At 41.9% G+C, this 22,467-nt stretch overlaps 1 protein-coding gene across 2 annotated transcripts in view; it reads right to left on the reverse strand.

The window, feature by feature from the left end:
• Window positions 1–7,789, reverse strand: part of SNORC (secondary ossification center associated regulator of chondrocyte maturation) — a 275,466-nt gene extending 267,677 nt beyond the window's left edge. Inside the window, exon 1 of one of the 2 annotated variants that reach the window (XM_069213779.1) lies at window positions 7,570–7,789. In XM_069213779.1, coding sequence (XP_069069880.1) covers window positions 7,570–7,636 — 67 coding nt within the window. In that variant the 5' untranslated portion in view covers window positions 7,637–7,789. The remainder of the gene's footprint in view (window positions 1–7,569) is intronic. The other variant, XM_069213780.1, reaches the window with a different exon arrangement.
• Between the last annotated feature and the right edge of the window lie 14,678 nt (window positions 7,790–22,467).

Consider the following 22,467-nt stretch of genomic DNA (forward strand, 5'->3'; position numbering starts at 1 on the left):
ATGGCACTAGGCCCTCATAAATCTGGGCCCCCAGAATATAGTACTGGAGTACACGCTAAATTGGAGATCCCAGGACCCCCATTGTTCTTGCATCAGATTCTAGGAAACTCATAATGAAGGTTCTGTTTATCACACTTTGTTTCCTTAAGGTAAAGACCACTTGTAAGGATTAGGGTATGCGATAAGAGGCTAGAACTGTAACCCTGTCAAATATTGTTTGTTTCAGCTTTTTATATAAATGTATGTTATCTTTATTATCTTAATTTTATTACGGGTATTTATGAAGTGAGGACGTGGACCTGAAGGGTAGCAGAGCACTATAAGAACAAGGAGACATGTCCTACATGTGCAGTTACAAAGATAAATAGGTCTGTTACCAGGCAACACACAGAACATGTTACATTTACAGTGTCGAAAAGCTGAGTGTGGGGACGGCTTAATCTCAGGCAACATTAAAGCATTTCACAAAGCGTGGGGCCCAAGTGGAAGGAACAGTAAGTGACAGTCACTGGTTTAAAGGATCAGCTCTTTGATGTAAGACAGAGGGTAATGAGGAGCGTCTTCAACCTCTTACTGAAAGGCAGAACGGGTGGAGCAAGTCTAAGATATCAGTAGATATCATTCCACAGTGATAGTCTAAGATATCAGGAGAGGTCATTCCACAGTTATGGAGTGTGTGAGAAGGATTTTTCGTCCAGCATTCTCTGTGAGCTTATGTCATTTCTGGCCTGACCAAGGAGTAACAGAAGTGGGGTGGGTGCCACAAGTTAATTTAAGTTTGGTGTCAGGGTAGGCCAGTTTGCTTAGAAGAGATTTAATCACAAAACTGGCTTCGAAGTAAACTTGTGGGAAAGATGTGCTAAACCTCCCTCTTACTGGTGGACAATTAGGCAGCAGTAAGGACTACAGTTAAGTGGCCTAAGGGTATATCTTTGGATGCCATTAGGCAGGCTACCCTCATAGGTGTATGAAAGGATGAGGGACCTGAATTGTGGACTAAAACATTTTATAAGGAGGAAGGGTTTAATTTCCGCAGTAGACTTGAATGATGTTCGGACAAGAACCAAGACAGTAGATGTTGATACTTTGGTACAAGAGTATTGTTGGGATATTGATGAAACGCATTGACTTTTGGCCAAAATAAATCGGTAGGCGCTCATGATACGCACTGAATAACAAGGAGCGTGTAATTATCCTTGTGGGAATGTCAAATTCAACAGAAAAAAGTTGCATCTTGAAGGATTGATATAAAACATTGTTTATTTTACCAGAAAGGTGGGAAGTGAACCATTTTGGATAGTGTCTGTGGCATCCATCTGGGAAAGAACGCCCAAAAGTAGCACCAAGTGGCTAACAGTGTTAAAAGCTGCAGACAGACAAGGGGTTACTGAAGGCAAGAGGTGCCAGTCAGTGATCTTTAGAGGATTGTCATTGACCTTGGTCAGTTTTGGTGCTGCCACCGTGGTAAAATCCAAATTGGTAGGATAGGTGAAGGTTGTGAAGATCCAAGTCACCTGGAGTTTGTCAACAAATGACCCCTCAGGGTTATTCCCTGCATAAATGTAAAAAGCTCCTGACTGTACTAGGCCATGTGACACAATGGAGACTCGTGGAAAACAGTGTGATCTCCAATCTCACATTCACACATAGGAGCTGGAGTAATAATGATGGTTGAAGAGCTGCTCTATCCCTTTAGAGTTTCAAGCATTGTGTGACATTGCTTCCAAGAATTGAGGCCCAGTTGTGATCCTGGGTTGGGCTGTGAAATATTTTTGATAAGAGGAGAGTCTCACGTTTCTAACACAGCCTCTGTTTTCTGCTTACTTTTCTTGATGCCATGTTTTTAAAGCCAGGCGGTGGTCAACATTTACAATGCCAATGGATGGATCTACAGTGTTGTGTCATACGTAGAAGTCGCAGGTTTTAACACACAGCATTTCCAAATTATTTTTATTTATAAAGCATTTTTATTGTTTTCATATTACCCAAATAGATCAATTAACATGCCACTGTTACCGCAGCAATTTTGTATTTTATGACATAAATTTCATCTCTGCTGGGCAGTTATCTTATTGAGGAGTGGTTAGTCTCTCTTGGGTCTCCTCTCCTATTAAGTGTTAACAACTGTTTATCCGCTTGTCCTTTTCTTTCATCCTGTCCATTTCTCTATTTTTGCTTTCTGTGTCCCTTATTTACGTCTCTCGCTTGTGAGAGATTTTGTTTAGTAAACTTTGAGTCTGCCCTTTGATTACCATGTGTTGGCTTTATTGTTATTGTCTATTGCATCCTTAGACAATGTAGTGTGCAGAAAAACAAATTGGAACTAATGTCATCAGCTCCAGTGGCAACATACATATAGTCCAACATTATTTCAAGTCTTCCCAGTCAATGGACAATGTCGCAAAGCACCACCTGGCACCAGTGAAGACACTTGTAAATTATTTTCTGGATCCAATCTGCCACCTGGGAAAATTTCCATACAAGTAATCTGTGGCAACTGTTGTAATCTTTCAGAAAAACAAATATCAAAGATAAGTAACTTGTTCTTGAAATTGTGAGAAGCATCAACATTATCATGGACCCAACACGCATCCTGAAACCCTAACATTTTTCCAGTTATATTGCCTCAAACATTTGCTCCACCTTTTGTTCTTTCCATGCAAATTCATGTTTGAGTTTTGGAAGCAGTGTCCATCTATGACTTCCCGCCCATTTAACAATACATTTGCAGCGAGTCAGAATGCAAAGGCCTGTTTGTGACTTACCACTTAGCAGGACAAAGTTTAAAACGTATGTTTATAAACCAAAACGTCAGTGCAATAAATCACTGATCCCTTAATAATATAAAACGGGTAAAAAAAAATATCTATTTGGACACTATGCTCCCCGGAAGAGACAGTTAACTGATTACCTGTAAATTAAGGAACCCAGGATAGGAGGCAGATGTTTCACTGTCCAGGCATCTCTCCTTTGGGAGAGCACACCTGGACATTGGTACAAGAAGGGTGATCCATGTGTCAGTGTTTTTGCAGATTGCTCAGTAACAACATACTCATTGGGATCAAATGCTTGGCGTTCAATAATAAATAAATAGAAAAAAATAGAAGGACTTGCAACTGGTCAGATGTACAAGAAACAGTGGCCTTTAAACATCTCGTATGGGGTCTCCAGTGATACCTTAGAGTCAATGTAAATGTTTTCCATTGCGAGGGTGACAGTATGCTACTGACAGTGGCCAGATGTGTGTATACCAAAGAAGAGATTGATTTAAGAACATTGGCAGACATCTGGCCTCCAGCAATGGACATGCAAGAAGCAATACCCTTAGAGAGTGACCCAGGAGCAGCCGTGCACAAAGGATCTCGGTGTCACTTTCAAATATAAAGAAGCAGATATTGAAAGCATGAAGCAAGGTTGTGAGATGATGAAGATAAAAGTGAAGCAAAATGGGCCAAACTGCTCTTCTCAAGAAGCTGACTTCCAAACTGCAAAGATTGCAGAAGAAAGCAACCTGACCTTGCTTTAAAATTCGGGCATTAGAACAAATAAAATTGGCCTTGAAGACACGCCGTTGGCTTCTGGTAGAGTTAGGAAATGGATTCTAGTTTCTTGGTATCATACACAGAGTCTATTGAGCAAAGAGTTGTTATAGTTCTAGAATTTGTTACCACACTATACCCAGGTCAGTTCTCTCTAATCAACCACTGCAAACATGATTAAACCATGAGGCATCAAAGAAAAAACATGAAGGCTGATCCTTTAGAGAACAAAGGGCCTCATTACAACTTTGGGGGTCTGAATTACGCAACTGCCAAAGGTGTGGGGAGGAGGCAACTGTCATACCGGCTGCCTCCCCCCAGTCGTATCACGACATTCCCACCGGGCTGACCAGCGGGAACAGTGCTACAGTATTTGTCTCAGCTTCCCTTAAGAGACATGGTCGTGGGCAGTGCAGGGGCCCCCTTGTGGCCCCTATCCCAGCCTTTCCAAGGCAGTTGAACTGCCATGGAAAGGCTGGCGGAAAGGGGACTTGTGCTCGGCACGGCAAGTGCTGAACCCAGCACTGCCATGGCTGCGCACGAGTCAGACTGCTGTCAGCCCATTGGGATCCATGTTCCTGGCAGGGATGGCGGTCCTCTGGTGGTCCAGCCACCAGGGTCGTAATGTGGCAGTAGGACTGCCTGCAGTGCGGAGGTCAGACTGCCACTGCGGTAATAAGGCTTGGACTATTGAATGATATGAACCTTAAGCTGAGGGCAGAACCCAGCCTCCTGATTCAGAAAACTCCTGAAAGCTAAACTATGTTGCTTGACATTCAGGTGATTATCAGCTAATCGCAATGGCTAAAGAATATTATACAGGCGATCCTTCCTAAAATCAAGACGGACTTTGCCTCTGTCAAATTTATGTTCAGCTTTCTTTGCTTTATTACACCAAAGTATCCAAACGGCAACAAGGCTTCACCATACAAGCTTCCAAGTGCACTGAAATGGGCAGCTCAGTGAATAAGAAAGGTCTCAAAGTCAACCTTAGAAACCGCAATTGCTCACATTTTCTTTCAGAAATAGATAAACGTGAGTGCCCAAAGCTACAGACAGATGTAAGTGAATCAGGACTTTGACAAAGCTGCTCTCCATCTTAGCTTATCGAAAATGTTCTCAAGTGATGATAGCTATCCAGCACTGACCTGTAGGGGGAGAAATGGAGCACTACAAATCAATGGTGGGCCAGGAGAAGGTTCGTGCTTGTGTACAAAAAGCGAGATTTTCCGTTACAAATTTGTTTTTACAATGCCTGCTTGCATCACATAACAGATGTCCACAATTTGAGACAAAGGTTGATTAGGTAATTTGATGAAGAAAAAATCATATAGTTCTTGAAAAGCGCCTACAACGGGATTAGCGCCTAGGACCCCAAGCTACAAGATGAGCGTCAATACGTTATGTGAAGAAGTCCTGCACTTGATACTAAGGACCATATTTATACTTTTTTAGTGCCGCATTTACGCCGCTTTATGAGGCAAAAACGGCCAAACTTGCAAAATTAGGCCCGTATTTACACTTTTTTTGCTCAGCATTTGCGTCATTTTTTGACGCAAAAGCGGCGCAAACTTGCAAAATATACAATTGTATTTTGCAAGTTTGCACCGCATTTGGGTCAAAAAATGACGCAAATGCGGTGCTAAAAAAGTATAAATAAGGACCTAAGTTTGCGTCGTTTTTGCTTCAAAATGCGGTGCTAAAAAAGTATAACCATGGGCCTGAGATGCAAGGTGCTGTTGTAGCAGGGATCCAGGATATATCATTCTGCAGAAGGCTATGGCAGAAATATAAGGCGTTTCCAAGCAATTTAGCAGAAAAGTGCAGATGCAAAACGAGCCGAAAGTGGGTGTGTGCACATGATCTGGAGTTTACTTCTTGTATAATGATACGTTTTACAAAGTGGAGTAGAGGACATGTCTGAAACGGTTCCCAATACTTCAGCATCACAGTCAATTCGCAGATGGATCGCCAACATCGCTCCACTTGGTGGGTTCTTATTTCCACCCTAACTTGCAGAGTGAAACATGTATTTTGCATCCAGACAGGCCTTCACTATGGTAATTACATCTGCAGCAGTGGACAGTCCATCTGCAAAGTTCTTAAGACACATTGCAGGGTCAGAGGTAGACATATAATTGCTTAAACTGGGGACTGGTTCAACGTTCTGATATTAAAGCGTCAGGGGCACTTTATTCCCAGTATGAGTACAGTGGTGTATAAAGGAGGTTTTATATTGAGAGTACAAATGTAATAAGCATTGAGAAAGCAAATGGGTATGGCATTGACAATTGTGCATTTTTTTAGATTTCGAAAACATATGTATTGTGCAAATAAAAAATTGGAAATCATATGAACAATTAAAGAGGTAGGCCATCAGTCCAGGCACACCAACGGTGGCACTGAAATGCACTCCTCTATTGGTGACTGTGCACATATGATCAAGTAAAAGCTGTCACTCAAAGTGCCAGAGAGTCAAGGGCTGAAGTGACATGACCCATTGCCCGATGCTCTTTGCTGTGAGAACCAAAACGTGAATGACGCTTGAACAGACCAATAGGTAAGGGTGCGCTCAGTGGCGTAGCAAAGGTCGCCCAACCCATGCGGGCGAGCTCCAGGGCGCCCCCTCAGCACAGTACACTGTACACTGTACACTGTACGCAGGCCGCATGCCCCTGACTGAATCCAGGTACTTTTCAGCCCCCTCGTTACGTCACTGGGGGAGCTATATGAAACCCCGGTATGTATGCATATGTATTTTTAATAACATTCTTTTTTGAAAATCTGAACTCAAGTTGTCTGTTCCAGACCTGAATAGGTGATCCCGAGAAGCAGAATCTGGGCTCCAACTGAAATAGAGTACCCCAACAGCCATCTTACTTTGTCTGCTGCCAGACTCACCCCAGCTCGTAATAGCCAGTGGACAAGGGCCTTCCTCTTTGCCCAGCTCCCAGGACAGTCACGGGTGGAATTTAGACAAGACCAGTGCCTTCTCCCTGCCCCGATCTTCCACACCCCGGTGACATGACAGTACAAGTTATGAGGCCGCGTGAAGCACTGAATAAAGCCTTCAGGGGTGGCGAGGGGTCGGGCTCCTTCTCGTGAGGTGTCAGAGGTAGAGGTGCGGGAATCATCTCAGCGTTTCTGTCAGGAGCAAACATAACATCACACCATACATTCGGAACAGTATCATAAATGTATGCCCCAATTCGCGGTCTTCGTGTTTTTGAATTGATAACAGAAATATGACACCAGACAATGTAAAACGGCGACGACAAAGCGAGCCAACGAAGAACTGCGACTTCAACCTACATAGTACAGAGTACCCCCCAACATTTTTGTTTATTTTTATTATTTTATTTTTTTGCAGCGGTCCCGGTAAACTGACTCGCAACTAGGCGCTGCCCGCACTAGTACATTGGAAACTGAAGTACAGTAAAACAGTAAGACTGCCGGGGAATTAATTATACAACGTGTTCGAACGGGAATCATAATTTGAAGATGTTTCCTTCCTACTGCGATATTATGCGTTTTATGAATATGACTTTCTATTACATGTAAATAACCTGACCATTGTAACAATGCTAAAACTGCACCTGTCGACTTATTGTAAAGGGCTCCGATGCCCAGTGGGCCTGGTACGATCGATACAACACTTCTAAAATACTTTAAAAACTTGATCGCTTCCCTTAGCACCAAACTCTTTAAGTAAAACGTCCACGCCAGCAATGCGCAACCTGAAGGCCAGAATATTAATCTCTGGGAAAACGTTAGCACTTTTATTCCAGTTCTGTGCGTACTGTGTGCACTGAGACACCCGAGAGTTCAGTGAGGTTTGTCACCCGCTCTCCAGATCTGAGACACCCCGCGGGCTCCCGGCTCCAATGTCCACTGGGACGACTCACCGATTCACCCCGAAGTCGAAGCCTGAGTTAGGAATCAGTGGCAAGGGCATTCATTACCCGCCAGCGCAGAAGCACGTACTATTGTGCACGAGGCACTAGAGGAAAACCATTCTTATGGCATTTACCTGTCAGCACCGCAGGCACTAGGATTCCCGTCAGGGTGAGGACCAGGAGCACCTCGGGGCGGACCATGCTTCTCCGGTGTTGGTGAGAGGATGTGGGTGCCGGTGAAACAGGACGGCACTCCAGTGGGTGTCCACCCAGGGGCAGACTTTGGAGACTCTCGGGCACAAAGGGAACTCTGTGCACTGGGCATACAGCAGAGCCCAAAACCAAACACACACGCGTCACACATCCTCCTCCGTCAGGCCAACGCTGCCTCGCGCCCCCTCCCCTTTCTGCAAATACACACAGCTGAGGGTGCAGCGAGGTGGTCACTAACTGCACCCCCCAACCTCCACCCCCGACAGGGGCAGCCAGCGCCAGTCTAGTTTACATTTTTTTCGGATCGGTTCTACATATCACAAGAGGCCTTAAGGCTTAGAGACATAGCAGCACAAGAGCGTAAACGATAAGTTAGCTTTGTGGGTTGAGTACTAGATGCAGGGCTTTGGCTATGTTATACACGCCAGAGGCTTAAATATCCGAGTTTATAGTGATACAATTAGTCAAGAGCCTATAAAATACATTAATAGTATCACATTTATGAGTGAGACCGAAAACCCCACCTCAATTGGATTTTTAAACTGTAACTGGATTTACACAGCGCTTTCATGTGTATGGCACTTGCACCACTCCCGACATACATTTTGTATTCTGTACCTATTTTGAGGGCTTTGGGTGAGCTTGCTTCAGTCATTGTCTTATTTTGCTTTGCACCTCCAGCCATTGACTTGCCACATTGTTGATCACATCTTAGATCAGACCACATAACTATTTGTGTCTCACCTTTTTCAGATGTCGCATGTACACAACTTTTAGCAGTCTGCCCTCGAAAGAACTATCGCGGACAACACCAGCACATACAGTGAGTGAGCTTTGGGTCAGTCCACTGCATATCATTTGTTGGTTTTCTTCTTAATCTCATTTGCTTGCTGAGGACGAGCACAACAATGAGGGTGGCAGGGAGAAGCACATGGGTGAGAGAAAGCAACACGAAGCACGGCAATGAAGGGAACAGCAGTACACGAGTGAGACAGCTGGAAAACATATGTACTGTCATGAAGTGCTTAGCCAAAAAGAAAAAATAGTGCTTCAAAAGTGAGAAGTAGAAGGGTACAAGTAATGCGTCCGTGCTCCAGGGAAGGGGCAAGCGCAAGAAGAAGTAAAGCCATGGCTTTGCCAGGGCTTATTGTATTTAGTAGCCCCCTAAGTATTATCCTGGCAAAAGTACCGACAGGCAGGACACAGCCTGCATTACTTGCCAGATCATTGTGAAAGTAGTTCAGTGATGTTTTTTCCATGAAATAATCTCAATGAAGAGACAATCTTAGTCTCTATCAAATTTGAAGAAGCCTGCTTCCTTGTTATTATCAGTATTTATTTCCTGTAATGTTCTAGAGAATAAGACACATGCAACACCTAAAATATCTGTACAAAATTTAAAATTCTTACACACTTAAAAATAAAATCTGTTATTAAATGTATTAGGGCTATACAATATAATGACCCACAATAGATACTTGAGCAACATTCATTTTAAAGTGATGACTTGTAAGTTAATTAATATTTATTTTAATGCACTTTTTGTGGCTGTAACCCTGTAGTAACGGTTGTTATTATTATTTACTGATCGTTTTTCCATTCTTGTATTTTGCTATGGCTTTATCTGAAGTCAATACATTATTTATATCGAAGAACATAAGGATTTGAGGCAAGATAGAAATAAAACGACCAAGGAACACTGATCTTACGCAGGGGCGTACAAGGGCATCATGGGGATAATGCAAAGAAGGAAAATGACTACCATACAGCCTCATTAAGTAGTAAAATTTGAGGTGCACTAGACCCCGAAACCAGGGGCTATGGCAGTGGAGCGGCACCCCCTTTCACCAGCAGCAGCTGTAAAACATTTATAGTAGAAACATAATAAACTCTGTTTATTATGTTTCTGCTATAAAAGGGGCAGGGACACCTGCGTGACAGGGACAGAGGGGGAGTTCTGTGCACTTACCCTCAGAGCGCATGTGTGTTTGGTCGGCCATTTGGCCAGCCGTCTCGGGCCGGCCAAATACACATGCTCGCAGTAGGCTCTCTCTAGCCCAGCAATACAGTTGCCAGGCTGGAGAGAGCATGCACAGGCTCCCAGTCTGCTTGGGAGAACGCTGGCTGGGTGCTCCCAGCCAATCCTAATGCTGCTCTGAGCAATGTCAGGATTGGCCGCAGGGCAGGCTGGGAGCCTGTTCCTGCAGCCTGCGATGGAGAAGCGAATGGAGCGGTGCAGCTGCAGCAGCAGGGCAAAATGCTAAGTTTTATTTTTTTAATTATTACATTTATTTTGGTCCCCCCACACACCCGCCACTCACCACCTGCCCCTTTTCCCTCCCACTCACTGCACCTGCCTAAAACCCTAGGGTCCCTTGTGCCACTGCACCTGTTGCATCATCAGTGACTAACCCCCTATTCTTAAATATGGCAAAGCGCTGGACATACAAAGAACACATACATCAGATACTGCACAGGACATAAACGCAGTTAGCACTATTTGCATCTTATTCCTTCCTTCCAATAATACATATTGCCGCCTAGATGTAGCCCGCCCGAAGCTTAAATAGTCTCTCTAGTGCAGTGCTTTGTTTGTAAAAGAATGAGCGCCGGTATCAAAAGCTTTTAAATATCAGCAAGCTGAATAGCAAGGCTGCACAGTCTTCAAACCACCTCTTGCCTCTTTAAACCACCACAGACAGTCCCTTCCCCTGTATCTCCCTCCAGCAGGTTCCTCCTTAGTAGTATAAGGGGATACCTCCATCAAGCTTTTGACAGGTACCATGCCCCGTGGTGATGTAGGCAATGACGTGGGTGCCCCACCCCATGCTAACGTAGGCACGGGTGTAGGTGTGTCACGTGGGTTGTGACATCATGGGGTCACGTGTTAGTCACATGGCAGGGTCTTAGCCCCTGTGTCTAGGACTATGGGCTGTGTAAAATGAGGGCCCTGCTTTTGGGCAACCTGTTTCAGAGCCTAAGAGGACAGTTCTGGACATGTCAGATGTCAGACATTCAGAACCAAGTGGCTGCTTGGGGGCCTCCTCACAGGGCAGAGCAGTGGGATTGTAAAGCCAAACCTCCACACTGCTGGCTAATCCAAAAAGAGGGGCTGGGCAAATGCTGCAAAGGTCGTGACATACGGTTAGCGGCACCCCATCAACGTACCAGAGCCATCAACGTACCAGAGCCATCAAGGAAAGCATGTGATCGCTATGTGTTGTGGAGGCGTACGTCCTTTTTGAACCATAGAATACATATAGGGAGCCAGCTAGAGCAGCATGCCAAACCGTGAACCTTTGCTGAAATAGGTTGTCAAGGCAATATGAAGAGATACAATTCGCTCACCAGAAAAGCCGCCTCCCTCAGGGGCCCAGTACACTATCAATAGATATTATCTGATCCTAACTCCTCTTGTGTTGGATGAGAATGCACAGCAGACTGCCCCTAAAGATGGGGGTTCAGACGTTACCGGTTTTCAAGAGGAACTTTGCCAGCGGCTTGAAAAGCTCCGCCTCAAGGATTTGCTGCAACTGATATCCCCTATGAAGATTGACAGCAACGGCAACAAAGCCTCAAATGACAAATTAAGTGATGCAATCAACTTTATTGACACTGAAGATGAAGAAGGTGTAGCACCATCGAATTCGCCAGTCTATGAAGACATGGGCTGAGGGTATGATGTTTAGAATTGTTTTTAATCCGCCGATCTAGTAAACAACAATGGTATTGTTATGAAATATGTGAATAAAAATACAAGGACTATGTTGAGCGTTGTTAAAACACAATAAGGTGTTTGTCAAAAGTGTAAGGCCTTGTAAAGCCTCTATTTGGACTGATGGTTGTCCACAATAAAAACATTTTAAACACAAATTCAGACTATGCATTTTTATTCACCCACCACACATTTTCAAACCATTTAAAAAAAAGATGACTGATGACTGTTGAAAAGTTAAAAATGTTTATTACAAACAGTTTTCACCACAAACATTTACACGGGTAAAGAAATAAATGAAGCAAAAATCTTTAGAGACACAAACCTTTTAACAAAACTGTACAACGGTTCAAACGTTATGATAACATTAGAGCTATAGCCAAGTGTTCATTTTGAACAGTCTCTTTTTAGGCTCCACATGTAGAGCGTGGCTGCTCCTAGACAGTGTTAGCTGCAGAAAGAAAGGCGACGTTGGCACGGTGGGATTCATGGTAAAAACTGCAGGGGTCAGATCTTTCAAACTTTTAAGCGTTCGCCGGTGGTTGGTGTTACCGACGATCATGGAGAGAATGTTGAGTTCCGCAGCAGCACTTAGGAACTGCTCCCATCCTCTAGGAGCGTTTTGTGTCAATACTGTTTTCCTGTACGTGAGACCTCTGACCATATCGTACATGTGTGATCCAGCAACCGGTTGTCCCTTGTGAACAAATTCACCCCGGTCGTTCCAAGAGGCCAGATCTTTAGTAGCAGTCATTTTACCAACCAGCATTTGCGCCACTCCTCTATACCTCTGACTTATATTTTTTTAAAGGTCTTTGACAATGGCGTCCGTGGAGGCCGGGGGCCTGGTCTTGCCGCATACCGGGGCTGCTGGCAGCTGTTCAGTGTCAGGGGTATACAGAGTCAATTTGTTTTTTTCAGAGGCTAGTTGTTTGTAATACTGTAAAAAGTTTTGAAGGGCTCCTGAGTAAAGCCCCGCTTTGTCGTGTGGTTTTAAATCTGTTTGATTCAAAATGGCTTTGATCTCAGTGTCGAGACGCTGCGTCTCATTTCTGCGTATGTCCCAGATGTTGGTGGTAGAAGGGCCCAACTGTTCCAGCTGCTGGCGGGGCACAAGGTACATTTTTTGGGTGTGCTCCATCAGGTCCTCGACAGGAGACCTGTAATTAGAGGTATAGCTATACCCAGCAGCGCCCCTATAAATCCTCCAGACTGGTTGACCAGTTTCCTTTTAGAAAGGAGCAACGCCTTTTTATTGCTGATCTTCTTAATAATGTGGCGCTGCTTCTTCAGAATGCAGAACTGGCTTGTTGATATCGGGGCATTACCTTTTAAGGTGTTTAGGGCTATTTCTGAAATGGCCGCCACTAAATTGTCCAAAGCAGCTTACAGGAGAGCCTTTCTTTTCAGGGGCTGGCTGTGACCAGCATTTTTAGGAGGTCTAACTTACGCCGTAGCGGCGCAGAAATGGTAGCGACCTTATATTACAAGGTTTAGAGTGTAAATGTTATAAAAGTCCTTTTAATGGGCGTTTTATAAGCTTTTGGGATTGTTTTAGGCATGTAAGTGACGGGGAAGTCAGGTGGGAAAATACTGGAGCATAGTCTGTAGTCTTCTAGAGTATTGGGTTTTAAATCTACCAGTAAGTAGCCGTGGGGTTTTGCGGTAGCGTCATTAAACTCTTCCATGAAAAACTGCATGTTTCTGGGGTACATCTGTTTAGCTATAATTGATTTCTGAAGCTTGTCGCAGCGTTTTTTAAATAAGACCAGGTATGAGGCGTTGAGAGTTATAGAACAACTGCTCTTACCCTTGTAAAACAAGTTCTGCACGATGTAGCATATGCTCAGATTATGACAATGTGAATATTGATTAAAAGCCCTCAGGGTGGTCCCTGCCTTCGCACATGAGATCGTCAACAACATCCATGTTTACAAGGTGTTTAGGTAACAAGTCGTTGTCATTGAGATTACTAGAGATGCCTTCTATAAATCGGATGTGTGGGAACTTTAGGGATAGTTCCATGTAATGATCTTGCCAGCAGGAATAAAGCAATACGATGTCAGGGGTCTGAGATAAAATACTGGGAGCATTTTCTAACAGTTTCTTTATAAAATAACTTTTACTGCTATTTGAGGGACCTGCTAAAACGCAGGAAATGGGTGTTGAAACCTGGTGTCCATAGTGGTTGGGGTTCACCCCTCTAATGTCTTTTAATACCGTACAGCAGTGTTTTGTAGTCCTTCGTCAGGACCCTTTTATCAAACACCACTCGCAGGGTTTTATACAACGGCTGTTTTGTAATTTCCCACCTTTTTTTGGACCTGACTATGCTAGGGTGATTTACGACTATTGCTTTGTTATTTTTGCGTTTGCTCGATGCGTAGTACTCGTGCACCAGACCCTTCTGACTGTCAAACTTTTTTTTAACTATATTGCCGACGTTTAAAGTGATACCTTTGACTTTCATGCAAACCCTGTTATTAGAGGTTTTGTAACTATAGGTCCGGAGGAGGTGTATTCAAGTAAGTACTCACCCTTTTTGAGCTCGCTGGTCAAATCCCCTAGATAATCACCTAGTGGAGAATCTTCTTCACCATCTTTACTCACTAAAATAACAGAGTCGGTGTCATGGTACAAACAATGATCCTGAAGCTTTTCCAACAACCTTTAAAGGTCTAGACGAGCGTGAGCGGTTGTGAAGCACGCTATGAAGATGTCTATATTGTTACATATTGTGGGGTACTCTTTGTCATATTTCCAGCATAGAACAGCCGTCTCATCGTTGATAAATTCACAACTGGACATGTCATAAGACGGGGCAAATAGATACTTTAAAAGATTGTCTAAATCTGTGATGATGGATGTGTTTGACAAATTGGTACACTGTGTGAATTTTCCCCACAAGGAATTGAGACAGAGCTTAGCTAACTGGCATCTGGCGGGGTTAACCTTAATGAACTCAGGTCTCATCGTAATACCCTCGTGAGCCTGGTAATCATCGATGTACTTTTGCTTTGAGGGCTCATCAACGCACCAGTCAGGATACCCCGTTGCCTCCTGTTTGTCTCTGAGAAACAAGTTGATGTACTCAGAAAAGAGTCGGGTTGTGGTGTGTGGAAAGTGCCAACTTTCCAATACTTTACCGAGGCGGTAGCCTTTCTCGAGGGCCATCTGCACCTCGATGGTACACCATGGGGGTTATTACAACTTTGGAGGAGGTGTTAATCCGTCCCAAAAGTGACGGTAAAGTGACGGATATACCACCAGCCATATTACGAGTCCATTATATCCTATGGAACTCGTAATAGGGCTGGTGGTATATCCGTCACACTTGGGACGGATTAACACCTCCTCCAAAGTTGTAATAACCCCCATAGTTTTTGATTTGGCAGATTAACCCTAACTTCCGCTACCCACGTGAAATTGATCTTAAGCACATAGGTTTGCACATACACCAAATTTTGGTCATGGTATTGACCCCCTCCCTTGATTGCTGTAATTCCAAGAAGGAGGTGGTTCTCCAGCCAATGTCGGCGAAGTGTGCAGTTACCTTCTTGACTTCCCCTGTTTTATACAGTCTATTATTCCGAATAATTATACCATCAGTTCACAGTAGTACAGAGTTGAATAATATAAATGATTTGCTAGAGAGATGAAGCTGAAAAAATAAAATTGTACTTCACTTTTCATCATTCTTATATTAGTGCTACATAAAGAGATCCAGCCAAACAGTTCCCAACACATTTTGTGGTAAGGATTAATGTTCCCATGTACAATCACTACAAATGGATGAATTATAGAAAAGCTAACACATGTTTCACCATCTGCTTGGCACGCAAGCCTGGGGCTTTTTCAGGGCTTGAAAATGCAACTAGCCAGCACTAGTGATGTACTCCCATTATGGTGATGAAAAGGAAGATTCTTAAAAAAGTTTGATTTATTTGGCTCTCATTTATGTCCGGATGCTTATAGCTCCGGTGCGGTCTCTGGGATCCATGAATGCGTGGACTTTAAATGAATATAGTTGTAACTGATGACATAATAATGTTGCACTTGAAACTATTTTACTTGGAAACTTAGAAGTGTGTTTAATAACGTAGCTTAGTTATGCCACATTCTTTTACAGAGACACCATTTTATTAAAATGGATGCTGTTCTGGTGTTCTGCACATCTTGATCCTGCTCAATACCCCTCCCAATCAATGTCCCCATGGTGTCTTTTCACCTCACAGTTTTCGCAGCATGCTGGACACTGTGATTAATTATTTTTCTTAGACAGCATGTATTGTGAATGAAACTTTTTTCATGTTCCTAATGTAACATTCTGAAGGACACTTGTGCTAGAAGTTCTGATGCTGGCTTGCTAGCACTCTGTTGTATGAGTCTTTGAAAATGTTTCATGTTGTGTTACACATCTCCAAATTGCACTGTTGTTGTGGAAGCTATTAGAAGATTTTCTCTACCATAGAAATGGTTTGGTTTTATATATTTTTTTTTAGACTGTCTGCCTTCTGATTTGCTCAATATGTGTTATCGCTAGTCATGCCATGCTGAATTTGTTGGTTTTGCTAATTACCTATTCTTAAAATGTGTATAAAAGCCCTTGGTTTTGGGGAGGGCCAGGAAACTTTCCCTTTTCTCTAGAGATGCTGTTGGTGCTCCTTGAGAATCTGACAGAATTTATTGTCTTTTCCTTTGCCTTACAGGATTCTGTCTGAATACTTTGGTGACTTCTTTGTTCCTCTGGAGACTTTGGGCCTGATTCTAACTTTGGAGGACGGTGTTAAACCGTCCCAAAAGTGGCGGATATACCACCTACCGTATTACGAGTTCCATAGGATATAATGGACTCGTAATACGGTAGGTGGTATATCCGCCACTTTTGGGACGGTTTAACACCGTCCTCCAAAGTTAGAATCAGGCCCTTTGTCTGGTTCTCTTTTGGTTTTTGTTGCATATCTATTCAGTATCTGAACTTTCATGGCATATACTTTGCATTTCTCTGTTATGTCTAATTTTTAGATTCTTATAATAAAGCCCTTTAACTTTTCATTGATCTAGAACTCAGTTATTGAGTGGCTCCAGTCACTATTTTATTAAGTTGATTTGTGGTCTGATGTGAAGAAGGATAGTGACTTATCGCACAATCATGGATGCAGTAGCCGAGATGCCAAAGGTAAATTTTGGGGTGATCAAAATACTTAGGTTCAGTGAATCATTGAGAACTGGCTACCACAACAATGATAGCAGAGGATAGTTGGTTAATAGCACCTCCTTTTTGGTAGGGGTTCCCCAAAAGATTTTCCCATGATTTCTGAGTCTTTAATGTCTAGTCTGAGGGAGGAAAAACATTTTTAGCACTCTGTCAAAATTTCTGGTGTGAGAGAATCTCAAGAAGTAATTTGCATAGTGTTCCTGAACGTTTTGGAGTGTAAGTATGAATAGAGTGAACTAATTTGTGTGTGGGACATGCGTTTGTGAAGTATGTTGGAGTATTTTTTCAAGAAATTGATTTTTGTTTTTGTTGCGCGTTGTTTGGATATGCAATGTTGATTGTGGTTCAATTGGTGGATTGGCTGCTGTTGTACTGATGTATTATTCATATTTGTAAATGCATTTGGAGATCATTTGAAGGTCTGTTGGTTCTACTGATTGGTTTAGTTATCAGATTCCGTGAAATGCAAGATCTTGAGATATATTGGTTTCACTTGTCTTTAACTGTGGTGTGTAGAGCGGGGCGCCGCTTACGCATTGATAGGGAATCTGAACTAAAGAGTTTTCTTTTCTAGCTTGTGTGCTTAATTTGAGTTGGTGATTCCTGCATGGGAGCAGACATATGACTACGGTGGATTACTACTGCAAAGAAGTCTATCTGTAGTGAATAGTGGTTTAAACAAAGTTTTATGTTCTTGATTTTGGACTCTGACTCAGCCACAAAAAAAAAATGGATTGAACTGTTTGTTTGATTTGCTAACTTCTTTCCTTTCGAGGGTAAAAAAAACAAAGGTTTATTGGTTTCTGAGAGGTTTTGTGATTGTTTCCCTGTTCACTGATAAGTTGTGCGGTGATGGGTTAGTCAGCTATGGAGCTTCGCTGGGTTTGGGGATACCTCATTACAAAGCAATGCTCTGATTGGTTAGTTGCTGATGAAGCAGCACTGTGATAGTTTGACCTTTGACAGAGCTACACTGTGATTGGTTGTTGTTCGCTAGTTCATATGTTGTGATTTTGAAGTGAGTTTTGAGTTTATTGGAGTGAAAATAATTGAAAAATAAAGTTGGTTAGTAAAGCCTAAGGTTACTGTTGTACCAAAGGAGGGTCAGAAATTACCAGCAGAAGGAATGCCAGCCTGCAAAATGATGAGAGAGTGAGGAATATACATGTACCTGGACTCCAGATTCAAATACATATACAGCGAATAACGAAGTATTACAATTTCCTTTGGAAGATACCTTTAATGTTAGAAAGCTAGATTTCTTTAGACAAACCAGATATGACTTGAAGCTGATGCCTAGACCCACACACTTTGAGGATCACAATGAATGGGATCATATGGCAACAGAGAAAGAATGAAAGAAAACAACTAAACAGATGAAGAGATTATTTAAACATTGACTAGAGAGTAAAATGGATCGGCAGGAAAATAGTTGGAGACAGAATATGATCGATCATGTAAAATCATTCCTTCCAATAACTAATGAGAATGATGATATTAGAAAGAGAAGCAGACTAATGACTCTGGGGAGGAAGATTCATTTTAAAATGAGCTTTTGAATTCTAGATCTCCATACACAACAATATCAGCAGGGGCATGTGAGACTAGTTCAGGACCTCATACTGGAACTAGGGGAGACAGTGGTGTGGTTGCACAGAGCTGTACTGTTACATACGTGGTGCCGAGTGCACTGATAGAGATAGGGGTGATTTTTGTGCCTACCACTAGTAGGAATACACAGCTTAGAATACAGACACAAGCTACCACACCTGTAAGAACATTTGTAGTTGAAGCAGTTCCAGAAAAAAAATATTATTGGCATTTTGAAAATTGAATTTGGTGAAATGCTGCAGGGTAATGTGGACCTACGTAGTCTATTGACACGCAGTGCCGATGAATGGAGATATCTGATTAAAGAAGTAGCCAAATGAGAAAATGAAGCACATGATAAGTTAGTAGTATCAGCTTAGGAGTTAGAGAATCTCAGCAAGATGAAGAATGTGAAACAAAATTACAAAATGGATTTAAGAGATATTGAAATTAAAGAGATGGGTTTAATTACATTGAGTGCCATATTAGAGATGTAAGTGGTATGACTAGGGTGATTTGAAAAGATTTTTAGAAAGATGGAAGAAAGGCAAATGAAAGGGACCAAAGGTAGGTCAAGAGGCGTCACAGGTGATACACAACTTGGGACAGCAGCAGCTCTGGAGTTCTCTTTGAAAAAAGTTCATGGAAATAATTTTGTACTTGTGCCATGGACTCGAGCTGATTTGCATGCATTTACTAATAATTTTCCAAAACTGGGAGCGGATCAATGATAAAGGTAAGAAAAGATGCATAAAATTCCACATATTTCCCAGATATCATGGGCTGATTTGAATATGTTGTTTGATTGTATTTTCTAGTAACTCGTGGGCTGAGTGTAAGGCTGTTGTTGGATGGTCTACACAAGAATCGGTAAAGATTACATCTAGTGGTGCTCCTTCTGAAGAGGTAGCTATCAAACACACAAATGTGATTGAGTATTTGTAAAAGAGAATTCCTAAAAATTATATAAATTGGAATAACATTTTGAGAACTTCCCAAGAGCTAAAAGATTCAGTACATGCCAGTTATGAGAGGCATATGCAGATTTTCAAAAGACACAGAGGGGTAAAATACCCAGAAATGGATGGCACTAGTGGATTAATGTCTGCTTTTGTGAATGGTTTGAGATGAGACATTAGTAGGCACATTTAGCAGAGTGAATTATTTTGGCATACAAAGAGCACAGATGAGATTTTGAAATTGGGGAAGTGACTATATTGATAGGAAACAAGAAAAAAAGGAAACATTGATGACTGCCCAAACGAAGCAATTGGAAAAAGGATCTCAGATGCAAGTGTGTTCAAATATGAATTTTGTCCAGACTGGTATGAATGGAAGGAATCAGATGCAAATGCAAAGTGGTGGTAGTGGTAATGCTGTGACTGAGTGTTGAAATGATGAAAAAGTACATAGCTTGTCACCTCTTTGGGAAAATCGGGAACTGGAAGAGGTAATGACGTCAGAATCCTAACAGGATTCAGGGGAATGCAGAACAACTTTTACAAATGCAGAGAAATAGTGTAATGGTCCCAAATATGTATAATTTTGAGCAGAATGTGCAGAGCCAGAAATCATTTAGAATGCCAATGCCTACAGCCCCAGTGAAAAATGAGGACTAAGAAGTCCTCTATTGCAGGGTACCAACAGAATTCATTGATTCTGAAAGATGAATCAGCAGTGAATAGTTTACAATGATGATGTCTGAGGGTGGAAGAGGATTGCATACTTGGAGCAGTCCTAGATGTAGACCAAAGTGGCCAATGTGTTGATGGAAAAGTCAATGGCCATCCAATGGTATTTTTGATCGATATGGGAGTTTCTGTGGAAGTCCAAACCTACCCCTCTGGTCCAAGGTGTAGGGATCAGTAATAACCACATTTTTTATCAGGTTACAGCAGAGGTTCCAGTTAAAATTGGCCAGTTCAAGAGTAAGCACCAATTTATTTTGTGTGATTTAACTTCTGTTAACTTGATGGAAAGAGATTTGTGCTGCAAAAGTAATTGCGTGATTAACTGCATACCAGATGGTGTTGTAATTGAAACATGAGGTGAGGAATGTATGTGCAAAATAAATTTACAAGATTCAAGGGCCAAATTATTCCCAGTTTTAACCAAAGAAGACTTGACCCTTTATTTAAGTCATACAGTCAAAGATGAGGTATGTTTTTTTTTCTGGAAAAGATTAATTGATTAAAAAAGCAAAACCAGTCAAAATAAAATTCAAACCTGATGCTGTATCTCCTAGAGTGAAACTAGATAGTCTGATAAAGGGCATGAAGCCAGTGATTGAAAACCTGATTGAGCAGGGAATCCTCGTGGGCGTACTTCGTAGTCCTTCTAGCTATCCTGTGATTGGAACTAGCAGCTGAATGGCAAGTGGAGATCATATAAGATCTCTGCAAAATTATTAAGACTGTTGTTTTATGCTGTCCAGTGGTAGTGAATCTAGCAGTAATTTTATTACAGATTCCATCAGAGGGAGAATGGTGTAAAGTCATCGACTTATGCCAGGTGTTCTTTTCAATCCTTTTGCAAGAATAATTACAATTACTTTTTGCATTCCAGTTTTTGAATAAAGTTCCTGTGTGGTCACAGAATACCACAAGGGTATACAGAAAGTTCCTTGATTTGTAGCCAAATCTTGAAGAAAGTTCTAGAAAGTTTAAAGCTGCCATGCAATTCAGTCTCGGGTGAATATATTGATGACCTATTGGGCACATCTCAGAAAATAGAGGACAGCAAACTTGCTACAATTGCCTTTTTGAATCATCTAGCTGAAAGTGGACATAGGGTTTCCCCAACTAAAATGCAGCATTGTAAAAAGGAAGTCATCTCTCTAGGACACCATATTGAAAAGGGTGTGAGAAAAGACTAAAAAAAGAATGCGTTTTTGCAGTTCTGGAATCGAGGTAGCCAACCACCCAGAGGCAGGTTCAGATGTTTTTTTAGAATTGTTGGGTACTGTTGTTAGTGGATTCAAAATTTTTTCTTAATTGTAAAGTCTTTAGTAACATTGACATGAAGTGATTGCCAAGATCTGGCACCATTTGATGAGGAATGCATTGATGCATTTAAGAAACTGAAAGAGAGTTTGCTTCTTGTGCCCTCACTTGGGATGCCTGATTACAATTTAATATGTTTCTTGTTCTGTCATGAAGGGAATGGATCTTCTCTTTCAATTCGTACACAAAAACATTGAGGTTTAATGCGCCCAGTGCTATGTTGGATCCAATAGCTGTAAGTCTTCCAGATTGTTTGAAATTTGTTGCACCTGTTTGTACTGTGATTGAGCAAAGTAAAGGGATTGTGATGGGCCACACCTTGATTATATATATCCCAGATTCTGTTGAAAGCGTCTTGGTGAGACCCAACAAATAACAAACAGTAGATTAACAAAACTGCTTCCTAATTCAGACAAGAGTTGAGAGTACAAGGAAAATGATGAGATTGATGATTTACCAGACCAATGCTGTAGAGCAGTGACTGAATTGTGTACAAATCCAAGACCAAATATAAAAGAACCACCTTTGAAAGTGGCTGATCTGACATTGTTTGTTAATGGTTCTTACTTGAGAGACCAATATGGAGCATTGAAAGCTGCCTTTGCACTATGTTCCATTTCAGGCAATTTAGAAGCATCTTTTCTGCCAAATGTAACTTCAGAATAAGTTGCATTAACAAGAGCCCACTGCTTACCAGAGATTTTGGAGGGGACAATCCATAAAGACAGACACATATTTATTTAGAGTGGTCCATGACTTTGGTCAGCTATGGTTACAAAGGTGTTTTATGACATCTTCAGGGGCCCCAGTAAAGAATGGTGTTTACATATTGGATTTGTTGAAAGCCACACATAAATAAAAGGAAATTACTGTTGCTAATTGTATAGCTCATAAGGCTGGAAAGGATATGGTCATGCTTTGGCACACAAATGCGGACCAAGTTGCAAAATGTTGTGTATTCCAAAATAAGACAGTTAAACCAAAAGTTGAAAATGGAGAACTGATTCAGTACACAATACAGAAAGTGTGGATTGTTTCTTTATGGATTAAGGCCCATATTTATACTTTTTTACGCCGCATTTGTGTCATTTTTTGATGCAAAAATGGCACAAATTTACAAAATACAATTGTATTTTGTAAGTTTGCACCAATTTTGCATCAAAAAACAATGCAAGTGCGGCGCTAAAAAAGTATAAATATGGGCCTTAATGCGGACTTCTTTGAGAAAACTGAGAGATTTACAGGATGATGATCAGGAAATGGGAAAAGAAAATGGGAGCGACTAGGCTACAAA

This window comes from Pleurodeles waltl, chromosome 11, assembly GCF_031143425.1.
Source record: "Pleurodeles waltl isolate 20211129_DDA chromosome 11, aPleWal1.hap1.20221129, whole genome shotgun sequence".
In the NCBI taxonomy this organism is placed as follows: Eukaryota; Metazoa; Chordata; class Amphibia; order Caudata; family Salamandridae; genus Pleurodeles; species Pleurodeles waltl.